The sequence below is a fragment of the Coregonus clupeaformis genome, chromosome 5 (genome assembly GCF_020615455.1).
Source record: "Coregonus clupeaformis isolate EN_2021a chromosome 5, ASM2061545v1, whole genome shotgun sequence".
NCBI lineage: Eukaryota > Metazoa > Chordata > Actinopteri > Salmoniformes > Salmonidae > Coregonus > Coregonus clupeaformis.
The window spans coordinates 26,331,678-26,347,869 of NC_059196.1; the positions used below are offsets into that span (position 1 = coordinate 26,331,678).

The window sequence follows — 16,192 nt, forward strand, 5'->3', positions numbered from 1 at the left end:
ACCTGCTCTTTCCATGACAAACTGACCAGGTGAAAGCTATGATCCCTTATTGATGTCACATGTTAAATCCACTTCAATCAGTGTAGATGAAGGGGAGAAGACAGGTTAAAGAAGGATTTTTAAGGCTTGAGACATGGATTGTGTATGGGAAAGGTTGAATGGTAAGACAAAATATTTAAATGCCTTTGAACGGGGTATGGTAGTAGGTGCCAGGTGCACTGGTTTGAGTGTGTCAAGAACTGCAACGCTGCTAGGTTTTTCACGCTCAACAGTTTCCTGTGTGTATCAAGAATGGTCCACCACCCAAAGGACATCCAGCCAACTTGACACAACTGTGGGAAGCAATGGAGTCAACATGGGCCAGCATCCCTGTGGAACGCTTTCGACACCTTGTAGAGTCCATGCCCCGACGAATTGAGGCTGTTCTGAGGGCAAAAGGGGTGCAACTCAATATTAGGAAGGTGTTCCTAATGTTTAGTACACTCAGTGTATACCGTTTCATCCATTCATGCCTTTCTTGCTTGTCCAGGTTTCCCAGACATGTTATAGTGAAGAGGGAAGGAGGGAGGGTTGGGAGGGAGGGGTGGGAGGGAGGGGTGGGAGGGAGGGGAGGGAGGGAGGGGTGGGAGGGAGGGGTGGGAGCACAGGAGGTAGGGATTAAGGTGAAGGAAAGGAGGGGGGATAAGAGGAGAAAGGAACAATAGCTACTCCGCTGAGCTGAAGTTTCGCTGTCATGCCAAACTAGCCCTGCGATCGCAATTCCCAAAACTATTATTATTAAAATACTCACTTCCAGGGAAGAGAGAAAAAGAGAGGGAGAGGAGTGGAAGAGAGAGAGAGAAAGCGAGAGACAGACACTTTAACCATTTGCACATCGTTACAACACTGTATATAGACATAATGTCATTTGAAATGTCTTTATTCTTTTAGAACTTTTGTGAGTGTTTACTGTTCATTTTTTATTGTTTATTTCACTTTTGTTTATTATCTATTTCACTTGCTTTGGCAATGTAAACATATGTTTCCCATGCCAATAAAGCCCTTCAACTGGAGAGAGAGAGAGATAGCGAGAGAGAAAGGGCTAGAAAGTGCTGAACAAAAAGGGGATCCCAGTGGACAAAGTGAAAACAAATTAAAAGAACCCTTATAAAACACAGATGCTGCAAAGAAAATAAACTTCACAAGATTTACTGTTTTTCCAAGATATCACAAGACATTTGTGGAAAAGCCATCAGAGTCGCAGGTAAAGACGAAGCGCCGGAGCAGGGCCAAGGCTTCTCCCGTCACCACTCTCCTCTCCTCAGTTTCACCGCTTTTACAGTCTCTGCCTGCCTGCTATATTAAGGCTGCTGTTTAGCTGAGGGAAGGTCAAGCCAGCCTGTGTGAAAATGGCTTTTCCCCAAACCATCCGTGATGGGGGTTTGTTTTAGGAGAAGTCATTTGCGACACTCAGCGGACCGTTTATAAAAATATAGTTTGTAGCAAACTTTACTGAAATTTCTCATGTGTCCGAATGCAAACCTATTGAGACATTTCCCACATGTATGCCTACTTTATTCATGTGTCAAAGAGCATAAAAACTGACAACCTAGTTCACTAGCCCTGACAACCAAACACACACACCGCAATCACATCCATTAGTTTACAGCAGTACATCTCAGCGCGTCAGTATTTACAACGCCTCATCAGACAGTTGACACAGTGACGGAGAGGAGGGGTCAGACACCTTCAGTGGATCAGATTACATGGATTCACAAACCATATGTGGGTGTGAGACGTCTGTCTGTTTGGCCATATTAGTAGTACCTGCCCAGGGCAAAGCATAGGGTGGGGGTTAACAGAGGTAGATTAAACTGGGTGGGGGGTGATGGTGGAGGTAATCAATTTATAAAAAATAAACAAATGAATTTTGAGAGAGAGAGAGAGAGAGATAACGCGAGAGGGAAAGCTATACGAGAGAGTGGTGGAAGAAGAGATGGAGAGAACAAGAGAGCCATGGTAGAGGATCTGAATGTGAATGCCTATCTGCAGGGCTGATCAATGGGCCTGGGCCCTCCACAGCATGTGTCTGTGATCAGCAGGACCAGGCAGTAATGTGATCATGTCCATGTAGATCAGAGGTAACCAGCCAGGTCTACACAGCTCAGCATCAGCACCAACCATCAGCATCAGCACCATTCTCAAACATACACCACCAGTCAAAAGTTTGGACACACCTACTCATTCAAGGGCTTTTCTTTATTTTTACTATTTTTTGGGAAAGCATTTCAGGTAAAGCTGGTTGAAAGAATGCCAAGAGTGTGCCAAGCTGTCATCAAGGCAAAGGGTGGCTATTTGAAGAAACTCAAATATAAAATATATTTTGATTTGTTTAACACTTTTTTGGTTACTACATGTTTCCATATGTGTGTTATTTGATAGTTGTGATGTCTTCACTATTATTCTACAATGTAGAAAATAGTAAAAATAAAGAAAACCCTGGAATGAGTAGGTGTGTCCAAACTTTAGACTGGTACTGTACATACAGCTCAGAAGTCACTTAACTACCAACGGCCTCCTGCAGCACTGCTAACAGGGGAACTGAAAAAGCTAGTACTAAATGTTGTGTGCGTGGCGTGTGTGATTATAAACAGAGTGGTGATACGCCCCCCAGATGGAGGGGAGAACTCTCCCCAGAAAGGAACAGAACAGGGCCGGTCGGCCTGGCAGACGCTCCCACATGATCCCTCAGCCAGCAGAAGAGGAAACAGTCAAGACCAGAAACAGAGAGAAAGAGAAAAAAAAGAGAGTGCGAGGGAGCACGAGTGCCTCAATAAGTATATGTTCAGGTAACTTTAAGTTTCTAATGTAAAAAACCCTAACTATTTCCTTCCTAATCAGCCCACAACGTCTTACACACGACTGGCAAGACCATGCTTCCTTTAATCATAGTTACCACTGTTCAAACCACATGTTCTACAGCTAGCTAATTAATCAGCATCTTTAGAGGCCCACAGTTCTCTGTTCAGCTTCCAAACACAGCCCAAAGTAAAGATTTTTGTAACTACTTACAAATGTATTTGGTAACTCATTCCAGTCTTTAAAATATCCTTGATCGATGTATGATGTATGATTATCGTCCAATAACAATGGTGGTTACATTTAAATAACTGGTAGCAACCTCAAGAGCACTTTAATCTAGATTTAACTGGCACAATTCAGCAGTATCTAAATCAAGATAATGACATTTTCTAAATCCCATTTTCAAAATCCCTAACAGACAATGCAGTTAAACACATCTAAAATATAAGAACAATTGACACTTTCCCAAAACAAGTTATTTTTCCTCTTATATTACAATGTATAAAATCCTCCAATAAACAAATATTGTATCTTTCTTTGATTATGACAATATAGGCTACAGAAACACAACCATCTAAATCCTTCTCATAATACATCCCATTTAATGACAAATAATAACTTAATTTGTTCACTTTTCATTCAAGCTCCAAATATATAAGGGTGATATATTGTTGTGGCCTTAGCAGCCTGTGTTCCAGTGGAAGTGGCAGTACAGTAGCAAGGCTGCTTGGCTCTCTGACAGGCCAGTGACTCAGGTCATGTGAAGTGTCACTAATTCATTTCCTCACCATGGGAAAAAAACGATGGACGGCTACGCCGAGCCCTGAGCCGACGCTGTCCCATACAGAGACATCAGACGGGTTTACCAGAGGAGGAGGACAACACACAGCAGAATACAGGGGCTTCCCAACACTAAGCCACACCAAAGCTAGTCTGATAGAGAGGGTTAAAGACAGTCGGCTACAGTACCACAACACAGAGGTTCAACCAACACTTAGCTACAGCAACTCACACTCAGGCTACAATAGGGAGAGTGAGAAACACACAGGGGGCTTGGTAACTATAATGGAGGCCTGTCTTTTTCTATGAAGTAACACAGTGTAACGAGACAAGGTAACAAGTTGTAAAAGTAAAAGCTCTTCTATTGAGAAACACATAGTGGCCTATGTGGAGCACTACAGGTTAAAGACACAGGAATTCTCTCAATCCATGTAGAATGGTGAAACTGAGTTTCTTTACTTTATTTCAACATTATCATTTTGAAAATCCAATAACTTTGAGTGCAGTGAAATCCCAACGATAAGGGGTTTAGTGTTGGGAGATTGAGCTATTAGGAGTTACATAAAAATGAGTCCCCACAGTGGAGTCAACCAAACACTGACACAAATACATATTCCTTCACCTTGTGTATTTTTGGTTCCAAGCAAACCAGAAAATACAGAGAGCACATCTTTTTTGAGTAAACGTCTTGTTCGATTGCTGTGGTTTTACTCTGAAATCACCGTTATTGACTCAAGTTGAGCTAGGCTGCCGGCTGGGCCTCGAACCGCGAGGAGGGAAAACACAACTACAGTACAGCCCTCCCCCACACACACACAATTATATTACAAATAATACTAACACTATATGTAATGCTACAACGTTATACTGTACTTCACACTTTTATTCATTTTTATTTTCTAAATTGTCACCTTTTATTTACTTTGAGTATTTTCACTTGCACATCCTAAATTGTAGAGTAATGTAAATTATGTGGTTAAAAGTTTCATGAGTATTTGGGGATTTGTCATTTTCAGAGGAAATTGTTTCTCTCCAACTATGATATTTCTTAACCCAATAAACATAAGTGTGTTAACTTGAGAAACATAAAACATTACTCATATTTTCAAAGTTCCCCATTTTAATTTCAGTAACATACCTTTCGGTCTCAGTGAGAATCATAAAATAACAGCTACTTTGAACATATTCAGATACACTAGGGGTCTAGGGGAAATATGTACATTTATGGCAACAAAACATGAATCTTCCTTTAGGGCCTCTTCAGTTCCACCCAGTGTATTACATCTGAGACTAAATCTGATTAAAGCAAAATAATGTATTCATTGATGATTTCCTCTCTTTAAACAACACTACAATAAATCAAAAATGTACACAGGGAAACATTTGAAATAAAAAAAGTGTTCCAAAACATTCACTTTGGGTTAAACCCAAAAGACAATTACCAAACTACCCTACATAATGTCAATTTAAAGTGGAACTCATGAGGGGAATGTCTTTCAGTGGAAAGGAAGTGACCATTCATAAAAAGGAAAGCAGGAGGAATTACAGAGTCGTCCCAGCCCTTTCTGTTTCTGTTGGGCTAGATTCCTATCAAGGCAAAACTATGCAGCGCCAGTCAAGCTTTACACGTCTTCTCCTCGCTCTCTCAGTAGAGTGGAATAGAGCCTGACTGGCACTACAGAGCCAGGCTAGCTTTCTGCCAAGAGGAACTCTGAGAACACAGCGCCACACAGAGGATAGCACCGGTACTATACGCTGAGCGAGCCCATGGCAGACGTACTGCAAGTCTGAAGTTTCTTTGGAAAATGTATTTTTTTCTTCCATTCGATGTCAAATACGTACATGAGGAACATTACATGATACAAGTAGTTAAAAATGAATACTTTTCAGTTATGATTACGAACAGGTAAGATATCCCCTGTAGCTCAGTTGGTAGAGCATGGCGCTTGCAACACCAGGGTTGTGGGTTCGTTTCCCACGGGGGGCCAGTATGAAAATGTATGCACTCACTAACTGTAAGTCGCTCTGGATAAGAGTGTCTGCTAAATGACTAAAATGTAAATATCAAATTAAATCACATTTTATTTGTCACATGCTTCGTAGACTAACAGTGAAATGCTTACTTACGGGTCCATTTCCAACAATGCAGAGATAAAGAAAATATAAAAATGTAATACAAAATATAAATAGTGACACAAGGAATACACAGTGAATAACGAATAAAAATAACATGGCTATATATAGGGAGTACCAGTATCGACAGTATCGAGTCGATGTGCAGGGTAATTGAGGTAGCTACAGTGAGTGAAAAAAGTATTTGATCCCCTGCTGATTTTGTACGTTTGCCCACTGACAAAGAAATGATCAGTCTATAATTTTAATGGTAGGTTTATTTGAACAGTGAGAGACAGAATAACAACAACAAAACGCATGTCAAAAATGTTATAAATTGATTTGCATTTTAATGAGGGAAATATGTATTTGACCCCCTCTCAATCAGAAAGATTTCTGGCTCCCAGGTGTCTTTTATACAGGTAACGAGCTGAGATTAGGAGCACACTCTTAAATAAAGGGAGTGCTCCTAATCTCAGTTTGTTACCTGTATAAAAGACACCTGTCCACAGAAGCAATCAATCAATCAGATTCCAAACTCTCCACCATGGCCAAGACCAAAGAGCTCTCCAAGGATGTCAGGGACAAAATTGTAGACCTACACAAGGCTGGAATGGGCTACAAGACCATCGCCAAGCAGCTTGGTGAGAAGGTGACAACAGTTGGTGCGATTATTCGCAAATGGAAGAAACACAAAAGAACTGTCAATCTGCCTCGGCCTGGGGCTCCATGCAAGATCTCACCTCGTGGAGTTGCAATGATCATGAGAACGGTGAGGAATCAGCCCAGAACTACACAGGAGGATCTTGTCAATGATCTCAAGGCAGCTGGGACCATAGTCACCAAGAAAACAATTGGTAACACACTACGCCGTGAAGGGCTGAAATCCTGCAGCGCCCGCAAGGTCCCCCTGCTCAAGAAAGCACATATACAGGGCCGTCTGAAGTTTGCCAATGAACATCTGAATGATTCAGAGGAGAACTGGGTGAAAGTGTTGTGGTCAGATGAGACCAAAATCGAGCTCTTTGGCATCAACTCAACTCGCCGTGTTTGGAGGAGGAGGAATGCTGCCTATGACCCCAAGAACACCATCCCCACCGTCAAACATGGAGGTGGAAACATTATGCTTTGGGGGTGTTTTTCTGCTAAGGGGACAGGACAACTTCACCGCATCAAAGGGACCGATGGACGGGGCCATGTACCGTCAAATCTTGGGTGAGAACCTCCTTCCCTCAGCCAGGGCATTGAAAATGGGTATTCCAGCATGACAATGACCCAAAACACACGGCCAAGGCAACAAAGGAGTGGCTCAAGAAGAAGCACATTAAGGTCCTGGAGTGGCCTAGCCAGTCTCCAGACCTTAATCCCATAGAAAATCTGTGGAGGGGAGCTGAAGGTTCGAGTTGCCAAACGTCAGCCTCGAAACCTTAATGACTTGGAGAAGATCTGCAAAGAGGAGTGGAACAAAATCCCTCCTGAGATGTGTGCAAACCTGGAGGCCAACTACAAGAAACGTCTGACCTCTGTGATTGCCAACAAGGGTTTTGCCACCAAGTACTAAGTCATGTTTTGCAGAGGGGTCAAATACTTATTTCCCTCATTAAAATGCAAATCAATTTATAACACTTTTGACATGCGTTTTTCTGGATTTTTTTGTTGTTATTCTGTCTCTCACTGTTCAAATAAACCTACCATTAAAATTATAGACTGATCATGTCTTTGTCAGTGGGAAAACGTACAAAATCAGCAGGGGATCAAATACTTTTTTCCCCTCACTGTATGTACTGTACAAATAGGTAGGGGTAAAGTGACTAGGCAACAGGATAGATAAGACAGTGTGTGTGTGTGTGTGTGTGTGTGTGTGTGTGTGGTCAGTATGCATGTATGTGCATGTTATGTGTGGGTGTGTGTGTTGGGGTGTCAGTGTAAGTATGTTTGAGTGTGTGGGTGGAGTCAGTGCAAGAGAGTTAGTGCAAAGAAGGGTCAATGCAGGTAGTCCGGGTAGCCATTAGATTAGCTATTTAGCGGTCTTGTTTAGAAGTCTTATGGCTTGGGGGTAAAAGCTGTTCAGGGTCCTGTTGATCCAGACTTGGTGCATTGGTACCGCTTGCCGTGCGGCAGCAGAGATAACAGTCTCTGGCTTGGGTGGCTGGAGTCTGAACATTTTTGGGTCTTCCTCTGACACCGCCTGGTATAGAGGTCCTAGATGGCAGGGAGCTTGGCCGCAGTGATGTACTGGGCTGTACGCATTACCCTCTGTAGCACCTTGCGGTCCGATGCCAAGCAGTTGCAATACCAAGCGGTGATGCAGCCAGTCAAGATGCTCTCGATGGTGCAGCTGTATAACTTTTTGAGGATCTGAGGGCCCCTGCCAAATCCTGTTTATCCTCCTGAGGGGGAAGAGGTGTTGACGTGCCCTCTTCACGACTGTGTTGGTGTGTATGGACCATGATAGATCCTTAGTGATGTGGACACCGAGGAACTTGAAGCTCTCGACCTGCTCCACTACAGCCCGTCGATGTGAATGGGGACGTGCTCAGCCCTTTGTTTCCTGTAGTTCACGATCTGCTTCTTTGTCTTACTGACGTTTATGGAGAGGTTGTTGTCCCGGCACCACACTACCAGGTCTTTGATATCCTCCCTATAGACTGTCTCATCGTCGTCGGTGATCAGGCCTACTACCGTCATGTCATCGGCAAATTTAATGATGGTGTTGGAGTCTTGCATGGCCACGCAGTTGTGGGTGAACAGGGAGTACAGGAGGGGACTAAGCACGCACCCCTGAGGGGCCCCCGTGTTGAGGGTCAGCGTGGCGGATGTGTTGCCTACCCTCACCAACTGGAGGCGGCCTGTCAGGAAGTCCAGGATCCAGTTACAGAGGGAGGTGTTCAGTCCCAGGGTCCTTAGCTTAGCGATGAGCATCGAGTGCACTATGGTGTTGAATGCTGAGCTGTAGTCAATGAACAGCATTCTCACGTAGGTGTTCCTTTTGTCCATGTGGGAAAGAGCAGTGTGAAGTGCAATAGAGATTGCGTCATCTATGGATCTGTTGGGCCGGTATGCGAATTGGAGTGGGTCCAGGGTGTCTGGGATGATGGTGATGTGAGCCATGACCAGCATTTCAATGCATTTCATGTCTATAGATGTAAGTGGTACGGGACAATAGTCATTTAGACAGGTTACTTTGGTGTTCATAGGCATATGGATTATGGTGGTCTGCTTGTAACATGTAGGTATTACAGACTGGGTCAGGGAGAGGTTTAAAATGTAGGTGAAGACTAACTACACTGCCTTTGCTTTCCAGTAAGGGACAGACTCATCTGTCAATAGGAACAAGAGAAATGTGCAGATGCTAGAAGCAACTATCACTTTACAACATCTATCACTTTACAACATTTAAAATGTCACTATGCCGAGGTGACTGATACTCATTTCCAGTGTGTGTGCCTGCCTTCCTATGTGAGAGTGTGTGTTAGAGGTCATATAGGCCACTGGGGAGCACACAGCAAGCAAACAGCATCAAGCTTCATGTTTTATGAACGGTGACAAAATCAGTGTGTCCTGCACTTCAAAGTGAGCGTTTAAAAAGCTCTAATTATAGAACCGCTCGGACAAGCCCTGGGTCAGAGGGTCAAGTCGTAAACGTGTCACGCCTCGCTAGCGTGACGTTAGTTAGTTACCAACCACTCCGAGGTAATGCCTGCATCCAAAATGGCACCATATTCCCTTTATAGTGCACTACTTTTGATCAGGGCCCGTTACACACCGACTTTGTTTTGGCCGGAGGACGATGACTGACAGAAAAGGACGTTGAGAAGGACCCTGAAAACCCAAACAAGCTTGGTGTTGGCTTGTAATGGCACAGAGGAAGTATCACTTTATCAACAGTGAATTAACAGTTTCCCCTTGCACCTTGTTTTGCCCTGCGCTGCAGCCTCTGAACGTGGGCCAGAAACCAGATGGCTGGATGACTGTTGGATCCACAATGAACCACCAAGCCTTCTATACAGGCCACCAGGAGAAATCAGCACCCTCACTAACAGACATGTGTTGATGTTTCATTGTTTGACTTGGACTGTTTGACCCCAGCTGCAAACACATACGGGCGCATGCACAAACACATACACACACGGACGTGAGTGGACACACGGCGGACCAGGCTTGGACACTTCACTGACCTCTATTTTCTCTTTTCTTTCTGCATTTTGCTCCTGTTGAACGGAATAACAGTGGAGTCAGTACAGCAGAACTTGTCTCTTTCAACCACAGGAGTGTTTGGACTGAACTGTGTCAGACAGTGACAGAAGCACAGCAGAGCCAGCCCAGTCTTGTCTACAGTCAGACACTGACCCCAAATCAGCCAGACTCAACGACCACAGACAACTAAAACCATACACACAACAGTTTTAAACAAACACTTTGGTTTACAGTACATGAAACATCAATTACCATATCAACAATCAAATATGTACAATATCTATGATGTCTAAGCAGTTGACCAACAGAGCACTCTTGCAGGTTCAGGTTGTGTAATCTACTTTAGAAACTACATCAAAAGCTATGCTATATGATTGACTAAAATGATTGTCAAAGTCATTCATATTGTTACATGGATATTATTATGGACATTGGATCAATTGAATTAGAGCTCAGCTACCCGACCCGAGCCCGACGGGCCCCAACATTATACATTGGGTTAGGGCCTGCTTTTTCATCAATAACTAGGGTACGGGCAGGGCTCAGGTATCATTAAATTGATCACTAACATTTTGAAGCTGAGCCATTTGCTCGTGCACTGCTGCGCAGTACAATCATATCTTACTAAGATCATAACATGGTGTCAGAAGTGCTTCAACCTCATCAAATACAGGAGAGATTATTTTACAGAAAATAATAATGTCCCTTGAGTTTTTGGATTTCGGGCAGGGCCTTAGATTTGGCAGAAGCAAATCGGGCCTGGGTAGGGTAGGGTATGAACGTTGCGGGCATGGGTAGGTCTCATGCTTAAAATTCATGCCCATGCACGGCTCTAAATTGAATACATTGTCTCAATTAAATTAAATAATTAGAGACATCAGGTCATCCATTCCTTTGAGGATCCATTGGTAAAGGTCAAGGGTTAAAACAGGACTTGAGGAGAATAAATAGCAGGATTCCATATTTAAACAGAAAGAGAAAAAAAAGCCCAATTGTAGCTTTCTATTTTTAAAGCGGCCTGGCAGCTCTGAAGGATGTGTTATTTTCCTAGTTCCTTCCCCAAAAGCAATGTGTTGTCAGAGGGGACAATCAGAGGGCAGCTGTTGTGGCTAATCTGACTGATCCATCATCCCTGTTTCTGACGCCCAGATTCAAGCCCGAGAAACAGCCTGTTCACAAAACAGACAGAAGACAAACAAAGCAAATTGTGATCAACTTTTTGGGGGAGTTTCTTTGGGTCCGCGCAAACATGACAAATCATCTAGCCTCATCACTCAAAAACAGACTAAAATGACACGAGATCAGCACTGCAAAGCAACACAACAGGATGCTGCCAACTCATTCTGAAACTCATGCAACACAAACTTCAGACAGATGTGAAAACAGTTAAACAATCAAGATTACTTTCTGAGTCATAATTCAAGCAAAGATCTACCGCTCAGATTTTTTTTCCAACATTAAATGTAAGCCTATGCAACATTAACCAATTAAAAACAGTTCTGTAGCAATGAAGTTTGTGCAGTAAGCTATAGGCCCAATACATTATCACTGCATATTGGCTATGCTTGAATTGCCCTGCCAATGTTGTTCTTCTCAGACCATTTTGAAATTATATTTTTAAAAATGTAGGTATATGATCACAGTGGTAATAGATCATTTGTTGTATTACTTGTGAGGCACAGCTGAGTGAGCATAATAATTCACTTTGATGGCCTGCATCTGATGGTCAGTCTGAGGGGAGGGAGCAGCGGTGAGGCTGCCTCTCACCCGACTCAACGTCCCTCTGCTCTCCCTCCCTCTGCTAAGAAAAGGGGACACAGTCTTCCAGCTGATGGCAAAACTGAGCGCTCTGGAGCAGGTTTTCATCAAGGATTTTCTTTGTACTTTGCTCCATTTAGCTTTCCGTCGATCCAGACTAGTCTCCCAGTCCCTGCCGCTGTAAATCATCCCGACAGCATGATGCTGCCACCACCATGCATCACCGTAGGGATGGTGCCAGGTTTCCTCCAGATGTGACGCTTGGCATTCAGGCCAAAGAGTTCAATCTTGGTTTCATCAGACCAGAGAATCTTGTTTCACATGGTCTGAGAGTCCTTTAGGTGCCTTTTGGCAAACTCCAAGCGGGCTATCATGTGCCTTTTACTGAGGACTGGCCACTCCACCATAAAGGCCTGATTGGTGGAGTGCTGCAGAGATGGTTGTCCTTCTGGAAGGTTCTCCGATCTCCACAGAGGAACTCTGGAGCTCTGTCAGAGTGACCATCGGGTTCTTGGTCATCTCCCTGACCAAGGCCCTTCTCCCCTGATTGCTCAGTTTGGCCGGGCGATCAGCTCTAGGAAGAGTCTTGGTGGTTCCAAACTTCTTCCATTTAAGAATGATGGAGGCCACTGTGTTCTTGGGGACTTTCAATGCTGCAGAAATTTTTTGGTACCCTTCCCCAGATCTGTGCCTCAACACAATCCTGTCTCGGAGCTCTACGGACAATTCCTTCGACCTCATGGCTTGGTTTTTGCTCTTACATGCACTGTCAACTGTGGGACCTTATATAGACAGGTGTGTGCCTTTCCAAATCATGTCCAACCAATTGAATTTACCACAGGTGGACTCCAATCAAGTTGTAAAACATCTCAAGGATGATCAATGGAAACAGGATGCACCTGAGCTCAATGTGTCATAGCAAAGGGTCTGAATACTTATGTAAATTATGTATTTCTGTTTTTATTTTTAATACATTTGCTAAAATTTCTAAAAACCTGTTTTCACTGTCATTATGGGGTATTGTGTGTAGATTGATGAGGATAAAAACATAAAAAATCCATTTTAGAACACGGCTGTTACGTAACAAAATGTGGAAAAAGGGAAGGGGTCTGAATACTTTCCAAATGCACTGTATTCATTCATTGCAGCTGCAATGCTGTTTGTAGCGTGAGTGAAAGTAGGGAGAAAACTCATTTTAATGCTCATAAAAGTGTTGAACGAAGTGTTGACAGTGCTGAATAACAACTTAGACATTAACTTACTCATTAAAAGAGCAGCTCTTTGCTCTATTGGTTGAGTATCTCTCCAGTCATGATTTTAAAATGTCTGAAATCTCACTGTATCAACTTTGCTGAGCGTTCAATATTTATTTTTACAGTCTATGGCTCAAGGACACTGTGCAGACGCGGTGAACTGAGCTATGTGATTGGCCAGCGGTAGGCCTATAGGTCTGTCGGGTAGGCGGAATTCTACCTTCAGACACATGAAATGGTTCAAAATGGGAACAATTTGCCTTCACAGCGCTAGGGCTGCTGAATCAAGTTCACCTACCGCCAACAGTGCGAAACGAATAATGTTGTAATCCGTGATCGACCACACACTCCAGTACAGTAGGTGGCGGCATGCACCTTAAACGTTTGTTTGTGGACCGCCATTATATCATAGAAGAAACTAATTTAAAAAATAGGAAAGCAAGGCTTTATCGTTCTTTTTTACAGAAATGTTTGGTGATCAACTAGGGATGCCTTGGAGTACCACCAGTCGATCGCAATCAACCGGTTGGTGACCACTGAGTCTAGAGTCTACAGTACAAATGATGGATGCAGACAATAGAAAAAGTATTTGAAGTCGAAAAAAGCACTTCACTTGTTCATGGAGTCGGGTCTGGTCAGATCAAAACGTTGCAATGGATACATGTTGGAAAATCTCAGCCCTGCTTTACTACACTACAGACAGAGACCCACTAAGGTTAAACAACGATCCCTTACAGCCATTCACAACTGTTGTACTGGAGGTGTTGTTCTTCTGTAACACAAACCAGCGTCTGTCCACATGGGATACATTAACACCTAGAGAATAGTCAGTTCTCAGGGTGAGAAACCTGTCAACAATTTACCTAAAGAAGACGTGTTGAACAACGTCCTACTGGACACACAATTTTTCTCCTCTATGGCTGTGTGTACACAGGCAGTCCAATTCTGATATTTTTTCCAATAATTGGTCTTTTGACCAATCACATCAGATCTTTTCACATCAGATATTTTTCAGACGTGATCTGATTGGTCAAAAGACCAATTAGTGAAAAAAAGATCAGAATTGGGTTGCCTGTCTAGCCTATGAAAACATTAACTGAAGTTAATAAAGCCGCATAATGCCGGTGTTTCAGCCTAGCTCAGTGTTTTCTTTGGTGATGGGGCAGCCAGCGGAAAATACGGAGCGTAGGGGTTGGTAATGTTCTCTAGTTGCGCCGTGATTGGCTCAGTGTTCTGTCACTCATGGGGACACTACGTCACCACAAAATCTACGGGGAGAGTTAGAAAATTCAAGCCCCTTGGGTGCTGCCATAGAGTTACATTAGAATTGCCCATCCAAGAAGGCTCAAGGTCATTGGCCTCAGATAAAGTGATGTCAAATCACGTTATATCTACCGTGGCTTTGATTGGACTGATCATGTCAACATCATACTTTCAAAATCTTAGCTAGCAAGCTAGACAAGCAGTCATCATTAATCATCATGAATCAAGTCGACAATCTACTGGCAAATCCTTTTCAATCCTTGTCATATGAAGAGAAATTATATATAAAATGTTCAAGTGAGCACAGCACAACAAGGTGAGTCCAAAAATGTATTGTATGCTGCTGCATAAATGATGTAATATGCCAGGGAGATATGTATACTGTAGCTGAGAAAGTAATACTACGTGTATGTTGTGTAGTAAGCTGTTAGTAGCCCATGTGCCTCACCCTAATAATTTGGTCCCTTTATGAGCCTACTGTTTTGACTTGGTGGTGCACATATAGCCTATAGCCTGTTTTAGAGAAGTGTAATTATCAAATATTGTAAGAGCTTTCATTGTCTGCTTATATGCCCCCTTTATTTATCGTACGGTTCTGACTTGGTGTACAGGGAGAATACTGTAAGAACAGCCCATGTTCTGAATTCTGTCGCTGTACATTTCAAAAGTGCTGAACAAATAGTTATATTGACTACGTCAGTCCTAGCTCGCTCATTAATGTCTTAATCGAAATTATGGATTGCCTCTTATCCGCTCGTCGTTCCCTTATGCCATAGTTTGTACATCTCAATTGTCAGTAGAAACCACATTTGTTTAAGCAAGTCGGCCATATCAGCTATGTTTTTTAAAAAGGCAGTAAATGAGGCTGAATTAACTGTTTCGCTGCCAGACAAGGCTCCGCTGATAGCCAGGTTAAGCGGTGGTAAGGATTCACTCCATGGCGCTGAAAATAAAGTTTTGCTGTTGGGACAGCTTTATGTAGGCTGTAACAGTTTGTGGGCACCGTTTGTCACCGTTATAGTGCAATTAATGTATTGTTTAGTGTTGTGTAGTGGCTTTTCTGGCATGCATCAACAACAAAAAATTGGGGGAGTTTGCCCCATACATGTTAGAATCGCCACTGTGTGTCGTACTTGAGGGTTGAGACTCTCCCCCACAAACTCACACACCATCTCCAACACCACGCAGAGAATGACATCTCCAAAACCCAGCCCCCAGATTCCTGTCTAACTTTATCACAGCCTCCCAAGGTCCATAAAAAGGAACAGATACGTTGTAAATATCAAAGTCCTGAAAACCTAAAACCTACTGCCTCAGACAGTAGTATTTTAGTCTTTCTTTACGCTGTAACATTTATATAGCCGTCTGCCATCCCTGGGGGCCTGTTCGCTCGCTCGCACGCACGCACACACACACACACGTATCAGTGAAGAGACTAATTGTTGACAGGTGGCTCTAATGCCCTCCTTTGAAAATTGAGTGTGATTTATGAGTCTCTTGCTCCCCTCTCCCTCCTTTCACTGCCGCTACAAAAGCTGAACTCTTTCTTGCTCCCTCCATATTTTTTTTCTCCTTCTCTTTCATTCTTTATTTTTCCCTCTTTCACTTCCTCTGTCCCTCCTCTTTCTCCTCCCTCCCTTTCCATCTCCTTCTCTCCACTTTTTCTCTCTAGATCCAGCACGAGACAAGCTGCGGTGGCAGTACATTCCCTGGGCTTGACGTCACTCTGGCCTGGCTTGAACGTCCTTCTAACATTGTTTTAATTGTTGGGGAAGTGATCTGACAGTGGTCATTAATACAGAGCCTGGGGGAGAGAGGCCACACAAACAGAGTAGTGGGTGAGAACTAGAGGACCAGAGGGTAGGGGGGGTCTGGGGCTGACAACAGGCTAGGAAGGGAGAGGGGAAGTCAGGGCGCCACGGCTGCAGAGAGTGGGAGAGAGGGGAGAGATGGATGACTGAGGCCCTGACAGTGAGAGGGAGGGAGGG

General features: G+C 43.4%; 1 protein-coding gene across 6 annotated transcripts in view; it reads right to left on the minus strand.

Moving 5' to 3' along the window:
* Positions 1-16,192, minus strand: part of LOC121566650 (BCAS3 microtubule associated cell migration factor-like) — a 268,998-nt gene that overhangs the window by 183,160 nt on the left and 69,646 nt on the right. For 4 of the 6 annotated variants that reach the window (XM_045213788.1, XM_045213787.1, XM_045213790.1 and 1 more), the window contains exon 16: positions 9,912-9,944. The exons of the other annotated variants lie outside the window; for them this stretch is intronic. In XM_045213788.1, coding sequence (XP_045069723.1) covers positions 9,912-9,944 — 33 coding nt within the window. The remainder of the gene's footprint in view (positions 1-9,911; positions 9,945-16,192) is intronic. 6 annotated transcript variants of the gene reach the window in all.